Raw genomic sequence first — 18560 nt, forward strand, 5'->3', positions numbered from 1 at the left:
GTGTGTGTGTGTGTGTGTGTGTGTGTGTTAATTCACTCCCATGTGATCCCACTTTTCTCTGTCCATTATTCCTCCCATTTAGCTGGCCACTTCCCCAGTTGGAGCCCAGTCAGATCAGGCTGATAGTGTACCAGGACTGCGAGAGGCGTGGCAGAAATGTCCTGTTTGACTCCGCCGCCAAAAAAAGGGCTACGGAGGAAACCCCCATTACTGTAAGTTGTATGTCGTTTTTGTTGTTGTTTTCGTTTCCCCCTTCGTCTTTACCCATATGGAAAAGAAATAGTAAAAACATATATGATTTACTCATGAAAGTGGCCACTTTCATGAGTAAATCATATGTTTTTAGTAAGTATACAAAACATACAAGTTTCATTATATAATGTTTCAAGGGATCTTATATGTGTTTTCACTCTTGTATGCTTTTCATACAAGTTTCATACAAGACAGATAAAAACTTTATAAGATTTATATATATCTTTTCCATATGGGTATGTGCTTGTGAGCTGCTGACATTTGGGACATTTCCCAATTGCTGATTTTAAAACAAAAAATAAATAAACAAAGAGGTTCCCATGGGAACAAATGATGCACTAAAATAGCTACAGACGCTGTTGCAAAGTCTAAAATCTTTGTAAAAATTGATGTATTTACAACTACTAACTTTTTTTTAAAACCTTAAACTTTGACCTCGAAAGCTCAAAGAAAGTTATTGTAGATGAAGAAAGATAAAAGCAGTGAGACATAGGCAGGCGCAAAACAGAAACCAGTCACGCTGCCGTGACATACAGAAAGTCATGTGCCTGATTCACAAAGTCCAGAGGACACTAGCTGCACCTTAACCTGTACTACACCTCACTTCCCCACAGAAAGTTAAAAGACAGGGAGTGCACCTGGTTGGACTGTTTGTGAGTTTGTCTTTTTGTTTAAGATAAGGAATTTCTTTTTCACAAAAAACCTGCTGAATGAATACTTATAAGTACTCTTATAGTCAGCATTCTAGGGCAAGAATGCCACAAAGGCCATTATTACCTGAAAACTCTTCAAACAGGAAGTGTCTTTGTTTGTGTCACTAAGCCTAGATTTAGACTTAATTGCCAGCACACCCATCTAGTGAGACTTGAAGATGGAAACTAACTAACTTATGCCATATAACTACCAGCTTTGGGTATATTTTTGAGTTGGTCACAGTCACTGCTTTTACCCTTTTTATTTCTTTGTAACATAACTAATATTTTTATACGGCTGCTGTTTGTTCCTTTCTGGCCCTGACCGGTTTGTTCTGGTGCTGTTATCTCAACTAATAATAATAATCGCGTCAGCTGACAGCCCATGTGTAAGCAGCATTCTTTCATCCTCACATGACAGCCATGTCACTCAGTTTTCTGTTGTTGTTTTTTTTCCTCCTCCCTTTCCTTTGTATTTATCTTATTTTGTTTCAAGCATTTTAATTTATTTACCTAAATGTGTCATCTCTGCCTTCTCTAGCTGCCTCCTTTTAATCTATATCACTGTGATGACCTCATTAGCGTCCTCTGCTTTTTCTAAAATAATTTGGTTGTTTTTGTCCTCTACATTATCCGTGTAACAGTTTTATATATATTTATAAGTCACTCTCTATCTTTACAACTGTTAGCTGCAGTCAGATGAGATATATATATGTGCACTTACTGGCATTTAAAGATTGTTTTAATATCAAATCTCACTGGATCAGCTATTGCTGTTCTCACGTTCACCTGTTCTCACTTGCTCTTGCATATGAGAAAATGACTTTTCTCTACCATTGCTTCACACATCTGTCTTAACCTGCCTAATCTTTCTCTGTACCTCAGCTGTCTTTCTTTTGGTCCTTGTTGTCCTCCATAATATACCCTGCCTCCCTTCCTCCTGTCTTTCATGTCTTTTGACTTCTCATTATACACTTCCCTGTTCTTTCTCCTCTCATTTTACTATCTCTTCTGTTGCCTCCATATTTTAGGACTGTGTTTTGCTTCCCCTTAGGTTTGTTTCTTTGTCTGCTGACCAGGTTTCCTCTGCTTTGCCATACCTTCTCTTGCGTGACTCATCCACTTATCTCATTATCATATCTATAAGTTTGACATATTGCAGGCACACGTTCACTTCCTGCTTTGCTATATGGCCACCTGACATTGAAATTAGGATGGTATATTTGCTTAACTTCCTGAACTCATTCACCTCAACTTATTGAAGCGTTGCATTTAAATTGGACCTGGGCCACGTACTGTATACAGTAACAAAAGCAAGAGTTATGTTGTGTGTATGTTTACATGTCTTGCAGAGTGACATTTGTTTGCAGTGAGTACATAGATACTGCACTGACCCTGCTTACTGCATTATGTGTTTGTTGCTTGGGTTTGAGTCAATATTTTTGGTGCATTCTGCAGCATTAGGCCTTTGCCAGTTACTCTTTTCTCACATGACAGGTTTTTGGCAATTCGGGTGAATTTATTTTTGAGAAGAGATTACAGCTGCAAAGCACAGAAAAACAGAATGACTAATAGAGAAACAAGGGACCAAGCAAGAGAAGCTGGACAAGGGGAGATATATGTGATGGGGTCAGCAAGAGTCAGGAATGAAGAGAAAGAGGGGAGATAGTGGGGAAGAGGAAACTGCAAGAAAATGGAGAGGAAAAAATTGAAGACTGCACTTGTTCTGATATAGAAATAGATTTTCAAAGGAGAGGAAAAAAGCTGCAGGAATTGGAGAGGGACGAAGTTAGAGCAGTTGAGGGAGTGGAGAGTGGAAGGGGGAGGGAGGGAATGATTGCAGTGCTGCTCAGTCACGAGTTTTCGAAAGAGTCATATGACTGGCAGTCACATGCTTGCGGAGTCTGTGTACATACCTCACACTGCACTGCAGCAGACACACACACACACACACACACATACATCCGTGTGCCTGTTTGACACATGCATGTTCGCAGTGGCTTCATAACCGTGTCTGTGCTGCAAAATGACCTTTATAAGTGAAAGAAAACATAAGCTGTATGCAGCAGGGTTACGTAATGAAGCAAAAACAGTCCTTCTACTTCTTTGCCTGTTTTCCTTCTCTCCTTCTCTCATGCTGTTTTTCTCTCACAGCATCTCATATTCCCTCTGTGTTCTTCTCTTTTTCACTGTCAGCAACAGTGGTTTCAAGTGAGCCATTACCAGAGCCTAGTCACTAAAAAGAAACCTCACACACACCCTCTCCCTCCCCTTCCACCCTCCCTAATGCATTCCTCTTGAATAGTCTGCCAAGTTAAGAAGGCACATGACACAGGCTGATTGAGATCACATTGCTTTTAGCTAGCTGTTTATACAAGTACCTCTAGATTGGGTTTCTGTGGCTTTTGACCTATAGTTTAACTGTATTTATGTTTCTCAACTAAAAGCTTTACTTCTTATGATGATTTTTGATTGTAAGAAGTCAAGGGTCCAATTTGAAACTCTGTATAAAATGGATGAAGAACACTCTTGGATATGTACTCTCTTTATGCTTACGTTAATAGTGGTCTGTATAATTGATAAACACCCCACAATACAATCTTAATGACCTCGTCTCTATTTCCACATGTGCAATTTGTTGCTACATGAATGTCATTAAGAGCCAAATATGTTCAACCCTCCTGTCTTGTGATTTCAGCTCAGGGTTGTAGGTCATTTGCAGTAGATGCTTCAAATTTATGCTGCTTTTGTTTTTTTGTTTGGTCTCTAATTAGTCACAAGGATGAAAAGTTGCAAAACAAAAATCAACAACTAATTGTAGAGGTAAATAAGTCTGCATTCTTGGCAGTTGGGTCTATAATATTCTATATTTTGATTTTTTTTTTTTTTATCTTGCAGAGCGCCGAGTCCCAGGTGAAGATGTTTGGAAAATGCTGCCAGCTTCGTCCTACAGGAGGCAGCAGCAGTTCCCTGGACAGCTCCTCTTCCTGCACCTCGGAAACCAAGGAATCCAAGGAGCAAGGCCTCCGCTTCCAGGTAACGCAGGACTGAGATTGTTTAAATGAAGTACTCTTCTACAAAGACATATCCATAAACACACAAATGTAAACTGTGTTTGTATACGTTATGGTCCTTGGGGAGCACTCTTCAATTTAGTTTGAAGTTTGTTGCATGTTTCAGTCACAAGTTTTGATTTGCTGGTATCATTTGAGATCAAACTGCTAAAGTAAATTGTGTGCAATCTCCCCCGTTTATATTAAGTGCTAAATGAATAACTGCTATGATGCCTTAAGAATTTGCACAATGTGATTGTGTCGGTGTCTAATGCCTAGAGGTTACAATATCAAAATATTTCTTTCCTTTCCAGGGTTCAAGGTGTTCATCAGATGTGGTTATGCTGGGTGAAATGATGTTTGGCTCTGTGGCCATGAGCTACAAAGGCTCTACACTTAAAATCCACCAGATAAGGTAAAAAGAAAATGAATGCATGAATGACTTTCTCCTCACTGCTGTTTCCTGAGTTAAAAAAAAAAAAGCAAACATTAAATATTCTAGTTCTGAACAAAGGGACTTTTAGAAACTTGTTGAAACTATGGGATATCTGATCCTTAAGTTTTCTGAGACCAAACAGTTTTAAGGTCAAGTGAAGGTGATAATAGGATCCAGGAAGAAAATAAGTTGTGAATTGATTAGGTAGAAGAAGAAACACACAACCATAAACATGAACAAAGCACACATACTAATGATCTTTGTTCCTGCACCATCATCATATCAGATCACCACCTCAGCTGATGCTGAGTAAAGTCTTCACTGCCAGGACCGGAGGCAGCGTGTACGGCAGCCTGAACACGTAAGCATTTGCAAGCTTATCAACACACGCTGTGACTCCTATGCAGAACTCTGTCATAAACCAAGATATGCCAGTATTTTCCAATCCACAATACAAGTGTTGTTGGCAACAATCCTTATAAATGTTCTGCTGGCTTTCTCTGTTCGTCCCACACAGGTTACAGGACAGCCTGGAGTTCATTGGACAGGACAACAACACCCTAAAGCCTGATCAAAACACTGGGCCCAACAGTCTGCTAGGGAACATAGGTAACCATGGCAATCTAGTGCCGTGCCAAACCTTTTATTTTTGTGCCATGTGTGATCATTTCTCTTCCTCTGTACAAATTATGAGTGGATTACCAAGTCATTTTTTCTTTAATGTAATCATAGAGAGAAATTGCTCTATATCTTTATGTAATGTGTTTGTTTTTGTTCATTTTTTGGACTTGTTAAATATATACAAATGCATATTTAATTTTACCCTCATGGCATTTTGTTTGGAAGGCTCAACTCTGTAAAGTGTTGAATTTTGTTGCTTATTTATTTTATCGGAAGTTGAAGTTTTTCACCTTTAAGCTCCACCATTGCGGCCTCCCAGGGCGCTCTTTGCCAACAGCTTTTCTTTACAGCTACGTCTACCCTAAACTGGCGCAAGATTTCTCAGTTGGTAAACAGAATCGGCCATTCTATGAAACACTTAAGGCATTCTAGTATTTGTGCTCTCGTGCTTCACTGATCCTTATGATGACCGACTGTGCTACAGGTGGTGAAATTTGAGTGTTGGTTTTTGATGGTCAGTACATTGTCTGTGCAGCCAACTGATTTAGGCTTAGGCTGTGAAATGCTTCTGCTACAAAGATGAGCATAAAAGCCTGATTTTTAAAAAGCTCAAATGAAGAACTGTTGGCGAAGTTTCTAATTTGTGCAGATTCTCTGTCATCCTCACAGAAAAGACATCTAGTTACATACATCAAAGCTGAAAATCTAACCAATTACGAAACCTGCTTTAAAAAAAAACAAAAACGTATATGGTGCATTTTCTGTGAGCGATGCCACCTCTCTTGTCTGCCTGGTTGTTTATTTCATTTCAAACTAAAAATTTCCTGTAACTAATGAGACTTTCAAACAATAGGAGGCAGTGATATTTCCTCCTCCATTCACTAATCATGGTTCGTGTTTTTTGTCCTTTTTTTTTTTTCTTCTTCCCTTCCTCCCTTTCTTCTTTTCCATGTTTTTGTTTGTGCTGCGCAGGATTTTCTCAGCTCTGCAGCCCTCGACGGGCCTTCTCTGAACAGGGCCCGCTACGCCTCATCAAGAGCGCTTCTTTCTTTTCAGGTTGGCGCTCAAAACTGACCATGATTGCTGTGTGTCAGTTGCATGCGTATCTGTAGACTGAAGTTTAAGTAACGGTGGTTGCATTGGATGCCTCTCAGCAACTGCATGCCTGGGTAGTGATTCTTGCATTAGCAGTGATAGTATTCGAGACATAGCTTGCAATGGCACTAAGCATCTGCAAATAACTTGGGTCAGATAGGACGTGCAAAAAATTTAAAGGCAAGTGGCACTGAGTAAATGAAAAGGCAGTTCTTTAAACGAGGATTGAGGCGTCTTGGAGCCATACTCAAAGACAACTCATGCCCTTAAGCTTCATCTCTGCTTCTTCACATAAACCACAAGGAAACTAGGAAACGGTGGAGGGAATGTGTATTCCTTCAGGCATTTGCAGCCTCACAAACAAGAACTTGACTCATTTGCCATAAAGCTGTCTCAAATCATGTATATACTTTATCTGACCCATGTCTGCAGGTGGATAACACACAGGAATGCATGAGGGTTCGCTGGTGTCGGTGGCTGTAGTATTAGTTATTTTTACAGTTTCATGTCCTCCTGTTTCTGTTATGTACTCACATACTTTTACTAACATGTTGTCTTTGACAGTGCCTGTCATACTTGGGCAATGCTTTTAGGCTTGATGTGCAGTGGGCTGTTTTTAAGTTCTTTTTTCCCCCTTTCAAAATCTTTTCTCATTTACGCCAATGAAATTGTAGCAACAGTCTCACTTCCTGGCTGTTGTGCAAAGTAAAATAGCCATAATGAAGAATTTTCTACCATCTGTGTCTATCACACACGCTTAATATGCAACTTGAAGCTGTTCCTCACAGAATAGGTCTTGTTTGGGGGCTTTGTTAATCTTTGATATGCTGCTGATTAAGTTTGGGACCAATCAGATGCTTCCTTGATTGTATTGAAAGTTGTATAACCATCTAAATCAAATCTCCAAACATTACTGTATTTTACATTGCAATCAATACCTTTGCCACACTTCAGTAGTGGTTATCACTACCTCCATGTTTCCCATTTGGGGTTAGGCAACCTTTTTCCATGGTAATCTGGTAAGAGTTATAAAAAAGTGTTTTACTTGGCATGCAATATTTTTCATACACATCCTTCTAAGGACATCCTTGCATTTGCGCTGGTATGCAATATTGCAGTGATTAAAGAGCACTGAGATCATTTCAGCCATTTGCGTTTGTGGGTTTCACCTCTCATTTTTCCTATTTTCTTTCCGTCAGTATGTTGACATTAAGTGCAGACACACTCTGTGATATCTGTGTTACGGGGTTGTTGTAGAGGGAAGTCGGCGCTGCAGCAGATGATGTTGATAGTGACACCGAGTGAGCTGTTGAGTAACAGTCTATTACAACAGTAGTGCTTTTCACCTTATTTGTCTTCCTTGTGACACTTCCTGTTTTTGGAGTTGGAAAACAAAGGTTGCTAACTAATGACATGAGAATCAATCGGGAGCGCCCACTCCCCAGCAGAGAGTAGTTCAGCACCTGCTGGAGGCTAAAGCCTTTTTTATGGAGTTCTGAGTACTGCTCCGTTGGCTATTTTAAGATATTTCAACCCCATCTCTGCTGTATTGGCTCATTGCACTCATTATTTTGATTCTAATCAAGAAAAACAACTCTTCTGCTTTGTGGTTGCTAGTCCAAGAGTTAATGTTACACATCTAAAAGCATTAGCATCTTGTGTATTATAATGCAACATTGTAAATCTCTAACATAGTGGCGATAAGAGCATCTTCAACATGTTTGGTGCTCCAGTTCGTTAATAACATTTTTTCTTGTTCACACAGGTCATTATTTTATTTTTTATTTTTATTTTTTTGTTTATTATCCTCCCTTATTTCCATTTTCTGCCCTACTTTCTCTTCACCCACTCTCACCCTTAACTTTTCCCTTTCTCTCTCTTTCCTGTTTTTCCTCCAGGCCACAGTCACCCTATGGACATGCCTGGCCGAGGGCTGTACGACGAGAGGGACAGTGGCATCGCCAGGTCTGGTACGTTAATGAGACTAGGCGCCAAAGCCTGGATTGACCTACACTCACACCACTTTCAGTCCCACAGCTGAGTTTTGAATTACGCCTACATTTAATCTGATCAAGACTAAAAAGGTCAAGGAACAGAGAACATTGAGAGTATGTCAGGAAGATACTGGGTCATTACACTCTACATAAAACCACACAGAAAGAAATAAAAGCATGGTGGAAGATGGTGTTGAGGTGAATACATAGCTTCTGAAGTCTGGAAAAGTTTGTCCTGTGGAAACTGACCCCTGTCTCCCAGGCTCTCCTTTAGCCCCACCCCTTCAAACATCACCACGTCCTATTGGAATGATTGGTACGAGGAGAATTGTACATTCAGCACGAGACCCATGTTTAAGCAGAGAGTTAAATATATCGTCGCTCGATACTAGCTTTTCTAATTTAAGAACTCGGCATCTTTTTTTGACTTTCTCCACCTCTGTACTGTGGTTAGGCTGGAGAGGGGTTTTTTGCTGCTGCAACACTCTTATCAGTTTTCTCCTTACAAGATGTACACATTCATTCAGTTATCTCTCTTTATCTCTTAAAACAAACACACAATATCACACACCAAGTAAATGGTTCATGTGACCAGTGATCAGTGCGCCCTGTCAGGGCTGTAAATAACCCTGTGATCAAGGCCTGTAGAGAGAGAGAGAGTGTGTGTGTGTGTGTCAGTGTCATTATCATGCCAAGCCTGGTGTAAAGCCAGTTTGTCAAACAACTGCAGCATGTGACTATGAGCAAGCTTGCTGACATTAGCGCTCATATCAAAGGTATTCAGTAATTATAGTCTGCGTTTGTGGAAACCAAGAAAAAAGATTGAATGTTTGAGGATTCATTTGTTTGTTTTCGGTGTACCTGTTTTGTTTTTTCTCTCCTTCTCTCTTAGATTGAGAGCACTGTTTTCAAGTCTGTCTGGCTGTGTTTTTGTGTATGATGTCTCATTGAAACTGAGTACTCTACACACTTGTTGTCTGACTAATTTGTGCCTTTTTTACTCTTCTGTCTCAACCATTCCCTCTGTCTGTTCCCTACTCCTTTCCTTATCTTTCATTGTAGCTTCCTTGAGCAGCCTGTTGATCACTCCCTTCCCATCCCCGAGCTCGTCCTTGACCAGCAGCTGCGCGTCCAGTTACCAGCGCCGATGGCTCCGCAGTCAAACAACCAGCCTAGAAAACGGCGTCTTCCCCCGATGGTGAGATGCATGCAGACATACATCTGTTTTAAAAAAAACAAAAACAAAAAACAAATATTAATTAAAATAAATATTCCAGTCAATAAAAACTGTAAATGAGGAAAGACACAACAGAAAATAAAGCAGGGCAGTTTTGCAGTAGAAAAACAAACATAAACCATTTTCCAGCCATGCAAGCAAGTACACAAAAACATTAGGGTATCAGCTGATGACTTCTCCATATTTAAAAAATTTGAGACTTCATTTGATTTCACTTCAACATTTGTAAAGTTATAAAACACTTAAAGGAAATGAAAATGTCCATCACAGAGTTTAAGGCTCAAAATTATGTTTCTGACCAACTTGGATATAATTACATTCATTACCACAGAAAATTCTAGCGATTATAAAAACATACAAACAAAAGAAACAAACTTAAAAGCTAGAAGGAAAAAAAGATGATCAGAAATGGTTTCTGAATTAATTATTTACTAGTAAATTATTTGTTTTGTTGATTTGCCAGCTGATTGATATGGTTTCACTCTAATCCAGATACACAAATCAGCTTTCCCAGAAGTCACACTCAGTCTCTCCTCCCAATCACAAGCGCCCAGTGGTCTTTCACCCCTATTCAGGGCCCCTGTCTGGCTTTTGTAAAGTTTATCCTACTAGGACTTCCTCCGAATCCAGCAGGCAGCTGGGAAAAACGCGCACACACTGCTGCTGTTAGTAACAACACTGTGACTAGACGGGATGCAGTATTGGTCTGCTGCAATCAAAGTAGCTGTCAGCCTCTGGTTGTGCTCTGGTTCACCCGGACCACCAAGTCTCTTCGTGTTTTCCAAGTTTTTTTCCTCCTTTTTGGTGGCAGTATATAGAATTACCTATACTGTACTAATGATGCATAAGAGTATATAGTTAAAACACTTTGCTCCAGCACTACCTTTGTACAGACACAGGGTTGTAAATAATCAGTAAAACTTGGGGCAATGTTTTATGCAAGGTGAGATGTAACAAATTTAGCTGGATTTGGATTCACAAGGCGAAGTGTTATATACACATTTCCTCCTCTAGCCTTGCTGTAAAGTTGACTCCATGCGAATCCTATCCTCCTTAGGTCGGTGGAGGAGAGCTTCAACATGTCGGATGAAAGCGGTGGTCCAAGTCTGGGTGTGATTCGGAAGAAGAAGATAGCCATAGGTGTCATCTTCACGCTGTCCCCCAATGCTGAGGAAAACAGCCGCTTCCAAGATTTCTTCTTCTCTCACTTTCCACTCTTTGAAAGCCACATGAACAAACTAAAGAGTGCAATTGAGCAGGTAAGTTAAAGGGATGTAATTTCATTTGAGGCCAACTTTTTATTGCAGTTTTAAGTTCCTATCCACCTCCCTGAATGATGACGTAGAGATAAGTTTTCCTGCAAAATCTAATGCATTAACAATGACATGAATGGAACAAAAAATACAAACCAGCACTGTTTGCTGCTGTAATGAGCAGAGCTGCTGTCAGATTGACCGGTCAATAGTCATGCCTTTTTATATCTGCGGTTCTGTTTACTGGTGTCTGTTGTTGGCACTGTAAGAGCTGTGGTAGATTTCCAGTGTTAGCCAGTCTTCTCCTTTACAAGTTCTTTAGTTTGACAGCTTTGTTGCCAAATATCTAAAAGTGCATGCGTGTTGTGTCGCTCTCAAGGCCATGAAGATGAGTCGGCGGTCAGCTGATGCCAGCCAGAGGGCTCTGGCTTACAGCCGAATGGTGGAGGGACTCAACGAATTCAGGTTGGACAACATATTCTATTTACTCACCTAAATATATAAGTGATCTTACGGAGTGTAGTTTCTCTCACTTTTTTAATTACAAGCTTTTGTTTTGAACACTTCTTAAAACAAAGCTGGGGTTTTTTTTAGGTTGTGTTTATCCATGCAATAAGGGATGTTACATAACAGGGCATAACTTAACCTGGAGCATAAACCATAGTAATAACTTTGAGTGACAAAAACAATGTATACAAGTGCTCATAGCTTTCTTAAAACAAAATGGTGGCATTGACACTGTAGGCTCTTTCTGTTAACCAAAGTCAGCTGTGTTATTCAGTTTCAGTCATTTAATATACATTAATATACAGTGTATTTGGGAAACTGATGATTTTTTTCAACTTCTACAAAATAAAACTGGATGTAAAAGGATGCTCTGAATCTTGCATCCATCTACACATCATGGGACTTGGCCCATCTTATTTAAACATATTTAAATCATTTTATTTTGGAGGCTGCACACTGCAGAGCCACTGACCCAGCTCCACTTCGAGGTTCAGCCCTACATGAATACTGACAGAGGAGATCTGGACTTGGTCAAACTTACTGGCATTGAGCACCACTTATTTTGTTTTCTGTTATTGAGGCCATGTAGGCATGATAGGCTGCAGGAAAGTAGCTGTGAAGGAATGGAAAAAGAGGGGTAATATATTCCTCTGTTTAGGAGACAAGGAACTGCTGCGCTGATGAAGGAAGGTACTCTATAAAAGAGGCAGTCATTGTTATATATTCTGCAGAGACTCAACATTTACAAGGAATCAGATGACACAGATTTATATCAAAATAGTTTATCAGACTTTTTTTTTTTTTTTTTTTATCCAAAGCTGCTGTTGGCAAAGTCACGATGCTTTTGCAAAGTGGGTCACCAAGTACTGGTATCCATTTTTATGCTGGTGCCGACATTTGGTCAGCTTTAATTACCTGAGAAGTATTTTATATGCGTCTTTCATTCCAAGCTTGGTTTGTTAAGCTAGTGGGTTACTAGGGTCCTCTTTCAACATCAAGCAGGCAGTGAATGTGAGTGTGAGACCTGGGGTTTACCAGCTAGGGTGGCTTGCGTTGAAAATACATGTGACATTTAATATTTACTGGCTGCAACAGCGAGTGTCATAGTTTTACCTTGTGAGTCTTTGTTTATGCAATCTCCTTGGAAAAAATAAAGTTCTGGGAGCAACGAAAATGTAGCGGGAAATGGGTTAAAGGTCATTTGTAAACTGAAATCTGCATTTATTTGCATATAAATGCACATTTGCTGTTTTGGCCTTGACCAAATCAAAGTTGTTACTTTGTTACTGCAGCGCACACAGAAGGCCTTTGCTTTGGTGCTTTGACTAATTTTAGGCAGGCTTATTTGATCACGGTTTTAGAAGCTACATCTCAAATTATGCATCACTGCATACTTTGTTGAGAATTATTTCTTTAGACCTTTTAGAAACATCGGTTCCAAGAAGGATTCTGTCTTTATTTGTGATGACATGAGTTATGAAATCATAAATTTGTGATGATTGGCCTGTAGGATTGTTCGGTATGTCTGTCTGTGTGTGGGTGAGAGATGCTTGCCATTATTGTGTGACTCGTAAAATGTTCGACTTATATAATGTGCGTGCGTGTGCCCACCTGCTTGTCTCTGCCACCACTTTCACTCTCCACATACACACTGGCACGCAGTTCCCTGTTTGACGTCCCACTCATTGCTGCAGTCACACGCCTGCTGACAGCCGGCCTCAGCAACCCAAGTCTCCTGAGTGTCAGCCCTATCTGTCTCAGACAACTGGTCATGAGCACCAGAATAGTAAATAATATGCAAGTGCCAGGAGGAGGAATGCTGATCCCCTGGACTCACTAAATAGCTGCAAAACCACCTTCAGATATAGACTAAATATAACAGTAGTCACTTTTGCCATTAAGTGGTTTTGACTTAATGGAACATTGCAAGACGTAACTGGACGAAATGCCTTTCTGTGACGCTGACGTGGCTTCAGCATAGCTGGAGGGTGGGCACGCGCACACACCCTGCATGTTGGCAAAGATAAGGTTAGTAGAAGCATCTGGACATAAATGTCACAGCAGACTATATTGGGGTTATGCCAGAATTTGCGGGTTAAGTTCGAACAGGATTTCTGTGCAAAGCAAAACACCTAACACACCGGAGTCTTAATTCTCATTCGGGCACACATACAGTGAAGTTGGGAAGTTTTTTTTTTAGACACTGAAATTGAGTGTCAAACATAAAGCTGTATGTCCCTGAAACTTTCTAAACAAAAAATACATAAATAAGTAAGAAGTCCCTTGAAGCACTTGGGTAAAACTCTCCCAGAAACTGAAATTTAAAGTCGGTAGAGTGGTTCCATAGATGATATTGACAAAGTGAGCTGACATGACAGTAAAAGGGCAATCAGTGCTCTTAAAGTCTACCCTGCCTCCATTCTAGTTTAGCCCTAAGCATCTGAATAATGGTGGCAAAGAGTTTTTCCTGTTTGTATAAAGGTTACTCCCACAACCAAAAATCTTATTATTGGATTTATAACATGTTAGTCTCTATAAACAGCTTAACTAACAGTATTTATGATGCCTCTTAAAGTCAACTTATGAAACCAACTTAATGAGGGCAAATGCTTGGACTGTCACTCACCATAGTGAGGTAATTTATATCTGGGTCCTCAGCCCGACACAACAGTTTAATTCCACATCACAGCCGTGCACTTTTAATGTTCACCTAAACAGCTGATGCGTGGAGGCTGAAGCTAGATTTCCCCACTCATCTAGTGCCGGCTTGGCCGCAGACCTCTTTCCAGTGGCAGGCTTTCAGTAATGTACACCAGACACCAGGAACAAGTGGGGCTTAGGAGAGGCCGCAGGAAAAAGTCAACCCGTTTATAATACAGGAGTGAATAAAGTATTATTAGTTCATTTGATGCCACAGTCAAATGATGGATGATCTTTGCTGCCTTGCAAACAAGAAGACATAATGAGATCTGGAGATGTGTGTCTGATTTATTCCAAGTTCATTCTGCTTCACCGATTGATCGTTGATCTTCTTGCTATTATCACACATTTTATCTGTCAGACTGTTACCTAACGCTGTGATGTTCTAGTTTAGCAGGATTTGTTTCTGCGCTAGTACACTGATAAAGACTCGTTATGTTGGTTCAGTTAGTGACAAAACAAGACTGCCAGCAGTTAAAATGAAATCTATAACACTAAAGGGTCATCTAAAGCAACACTTAGCTCTTTTTGTTTTGTTTATAACAACTTTGGCATCTTTCTATTTTAACATTAGGAACTCTTGAAACTTAGTTTTGTAGACATGGATTAAGCTGGGAGGTCTCCACTGAGTTTTTCTTTTAGTTGAGGATTAGTCAAAATCCACATATAGGAAAGTGGCTGTTTGTCACTCTGAGCTTGGGTTTAGGGATGGATTTATTAAAAATCTTACTTAAAAATAGATCTGCGTGGCAGTGCTGTTAAATTCACCTAGAAACAGTGAGGCGTTAAGTTGTTTTCTTTGGAAAATTACGCAATCCTAAAATAGCTTGATCACCAGAATACTTGACCTGAAGTGAATGTCACTTCCACTGTGTGACACCTGTGTTTTCTCACAGCCTGTCTGCGTCACTCCTGTCACCGGGTTCATGATAGGTCAGAGAGGTTGTGAGTTTACTGCAGAATTAACCGTGTTTACAGCTGTCCCGAAGCTTCCAGTAAGACTAAATCAAGAAATCAGGGCGGGGTTTTATTGCTTATCAGTAGAACCTACAACCCTTGTGACAGATCAGCCGAGCTGATGGCAGATGGTTAAGTCCATTTCAGTTTCCTTGACTATGCTGCTGTTTTAGCTGAAGATTGCAATTGTATTATAGATTCGGGTAATTTGTTTGCAGCAGAACTAAAGTAAGCAGAAAACTTTCTACAGAGCACCTCATCACCTGATAGAAACTGACAGCACTGTTTGTTTTCTTATCTACTGAAAACTGCTCTTTTAATATGGGGGAAAATGGATTTGCTATTTCAAACCCTAAAGCAATGATCTGCAGTCCATATTTTAACCATGACTAAAAATTCCTGATTTTCTACATTCCTACGTCTGCAGAGATTCCCTTCTGCCTCTGTGTCAAAGCTTGGCCTCTGGCCGAGACATGCTCACCAATTCACCCCACGCTCCATGGAAACTCCTGTCCTTCTCAATGGACAAATGCCCCAGCCGAGCCACATACAGATGCATATACACCCACACACTGTACAGACCAAGAGACAAAGTTGGGTGTGTGTGAGGAGGAGAGAGAGGGTGCACGCAAGGTCGTCAGACTGTTACAAACACAGATACAGCAAGGGTCTCCTATGGCCTCAGTGTAGACAGCGAAGCTCTGTGAACTGAGATCTCTTTTGTTTACCCCAAGAGACAATAACGTCCCTGTTTTCTCTCTGTCTGTTTTCTCTCTTTCTCCTTGTTCCCTTTCATTTGGACTCTCCATGGCCTCCCCCTCTTTCATCGCTCCCTCCCTCGCTGTACCTCATCTCCAGGATGACCATCTGTGACCTCTACACCATGCCCCGAGTGGCCGAACCCGTCTGGTTGACTATGATGTCTGGAGCATCAGAGAAGAACCAGCTCTGCGGTCAATTCATGAGGGAGCTTTCTCTGCTGATGGAGCAGGCCTCCAAGAACCAGTTGAGTGTCTCCCTATTCTTCCACCTACTTCACTATTAGTCAAGGAATTTCTATAGATGGCACACAGATTTAGTGAGTCCATGATGTTGTGTCCTAGACTAAGACAAAGATGCAAGGTGCACAAAATATATACCGTATTTCCCGGACTACAAAGCGCACCTAAATATTAGCCGCACAAGCTAAAATCAGGGGAAAATCCTGTTTTGTACATACATTAGCCGCACCTGACCAAAAGCCGCAGGTGTTTCAATGTTGACTTATCATATGTAAGAGAATATGCACAAAGGGAATTGTCAGGAAAGAGATGGCTGTTTGGAGACATCACTTTTATTAATATTTTGAAAAACAAGTTATGGGTACATATTTGCACATGTAGTACATAACAGTAGCCTACAGCACACCAGAAAAATAGATTCGGACTACCTTTTAGGCTCAGGTGCAGTGACACAGCTTTAACAAGAAGAAAAGTCAGTCATTCACCATCTTTCTCTTCTTCCTGCGCACTAAAACCACCAAAGTCCTCTTCTCCAGTGTCGGATACAAACAGGCTCAGGATGGCTTCGTCATCCACTCTCCGCTTCTCTCCTTCGTTGTCACTTTCAAAACCAAAGAAATCCTCATTGTCAGTGTCGGAGTCGAACACCCTCAGAAGGGCCGTGGCGGTGTCCTCCTCTCCATCATGCAGCAGTCCAGCCCTTCAAAATCCGTTGGTGATCGTGGATGTTTTCACACTTTTCCACGCTGTCAAAATCCACCGGTGGAGTTGGGCATAACTTGCTTTTTGGGCATAACTTGCAAGTTTATCGCCACTCATCATCCACGACTCCCGCTGAACGCGTACCGCTACTTTGAAGTTTGTTTTTCACGCTACTTCGTACGGCACTACGTTGCCTGGCGGACGGACATGTGACTAACATACCACTCTTGAACCCCGATCCTTCCGCCAGGCAACGTAGTGCCGTACAACAGCGGAACACACAAAACAAATCGTCTTACGATATGACAAAAATCACGGACAATCCATAGAAAAGCCGCATCTGACTAAAAGCCGCAGGGTTCAAAGCTTGTGCAAAAAGTAGCGGCTTATAGCCCGACATTTACGGTATACATGTCGCATCTTTCTTTTCTTAGCAACAGAAATGGGGAACATGCAGATTTCCACACACACTTAACTATTCATTCTCTCTCCCTCATACTCCTTTGTTATGTTTAATTGCACACACAGACACTGACACCCTCTTTGCATCTATTTGTCCGTTTTAAAAAGTGCTGTGAATGAGAAGATCCCTGCCAGTCTCTAATTGCTTATTGTTGCTATTACAAAGCCATGTCAAACCACTGCTAATTGTGCACGTATGAATTGGTTGCAGCGCTTTTATTGAACATAGCACCCATATTCAGCAGAGTTAATTAAAGCATCATTCACTGCACTAAACTGAGGTGTTGCATAATGTTTAGTAAGGTGGTAAAAATGCCTTAAAATGTTTTATCAGATCTTAATTAGAGTAACACCACAGTGGAAGTGTTCACACAGTTGAAAATATTAAAACTGTGCTTGAGAGTTTTTGTTTTTTTAATTGTAACTTTTTCTGTATTTTTTTTAAATTAATTTGTCATTTTATCTTCTATAAGCTCCATATCAAAATCTACAACTTCACTGATTTTGTTGAAAACCAAACTATATTTTACTTTTTCGTATATTTTTTACATTCAGTCATTTATACAAATTAGACCAATGAGAGAACATAGATAAAGGCAGATTATCATTACTGTACTACATGAGCCATGGATTTTAAGACATTTGGGACTTTTCTCGTGTTCTCTAATTTCCAGCATGCTCACTGAACTTAAATAGACGGGGTTTTTTCCCCCTAAGTAACCAGTTTCTGTATCAGCATCACCACTTAGCTGAAGTCAGTGTTTCCACCACTACTGCAACTACCTCTAAGTACTGTTGACTCTTGAGTGAAGCGTCATGTTTCCCTGGGAACCAGTGCTTTTACTGTATCACATCACATCTTTTATGAGGCCATCTCATCAGTGTTCCCATGACTGATGGTTCTGATAATTCCAGCAGTCCCGGCACGCGACTGAACTCTGCTAACATGACAGAGTTGAGTCATGAGACAGGAAGGGAAGTAGACACTTGTGGTCAGAACTGAGAAGTGAATCATGCTCATGGAGTGTGTGTGTTTGTGTGTGTATGGGTGTTTCGCTTAATGTGTACAGCTGGGTATGTTTCAAACAAAGGATTTGTGTTTGTGGTGTCCAGTTCAACAAGAAAGAAATGACCAAGGTTTTCCAAGTAATGACAGCACATTTGACCTTACTGAAGTAGGTCGAGAGAGAGAGAGAGAGAAAGGCAATTTCTGGACAGATGGTAATCATCGAGGGTGATCAGGGCGATATGGTCGTAAGCTGTGCCCATAGCATGGCAGCATGGTGGTTAGCGCTATTGCCTCACAACAAGAAGGTTAAATGTGTTGAGTTTAAATGTTCTCCTAGTGTCTGCGTGGGTTCTCTCTGGGTAGTCTGGCTTCTTCCCACAGTCCAAAAACACGCAGTAGGATTAGGTTAAGTAGGAAATCTAAATTGCCCGTAGATGTGCATTTGAGTGTGAATGATTGTTTGTCTCTTTGTGTTACCCTGCCTCCCGCCCTATGGAAACTGCCCCCACAACCCTGAATTGGATAAGTGGAAGAAAATGGATGGATCGTGATCATGCACTGATTCCCTCTTGATTTATTCCTCCTCCTC

At 40.7% G+C, this 18560-nt stretch overlaps 1 protein-coding gene across 4 annotated transcripts in view; it reads left to right on the forward strand.

Moving 5' to 3' along the window:
* Window positions 1-18560, forward strand: part of fnip1 (folliculin interacting protein 1) — a 37741-nt gene that overhangs the window by 13212 nt on the left and 5969 nt on the right. For 3 of the 4 annotated variants that reach the window (XM_005923084.3, XM_005923086.3, XM_042221413.1), the window contains exons 2-12: window positions 83-212; window positions 3843-3980; window positions 4312-4412; window positions 4720-4794; window positions 4951-5042; window positions 6027-6110; window positions 8048-8119; window positions 9206-9341; window positions 10438-10639; window positions 11013-11098; window positions 15656-15802. In XM_005923084.3, the coding sequence (XP_005923146.1) occupies window positions 83-212; window positions 3843-3980; window positions 4312-4412; window positions 4720-4794; window positions 4951-5042; window positions 6027-6110; window positions 8048-8119; window positions 9206-9341; window positions 10438-10639; window positions 11013-11098; window positions 15656-15802 (1263 nt within the window). The remainder of the gene's footprint in view (window positions 1-82; window positions 213-3842; window positions 3981-4311; window positions 4413-4719; window positions 4795-4950; window positions 5043-6026; window positions 6111-8047; window positions 8120-9205; window positions 9342-10437; window positions 10640-11012; window positions 11099-15655; window positions 15803-18560) is intronic. The other variant, XM_005923087.3, reaches the window with a different exon arrangement.

The sequence above is a fragment of the Haplochromis burtoni genome, unplaced genomic scaffold, assembly GCF_018398535.1.
Source record: "Haplochromis burtoni strain Fernald_Lab_line unplaced genomic scaffold, NCSU_Asbu1 Contig_66, whole genome shotgun sequence".
Classification (NCBI taxonomy): Eukaryota; Metazoa; Chordata; class Actinopteri; order Cichliformes; family Cichlidae; genus Haplochromis; species Haplochromis burtoni.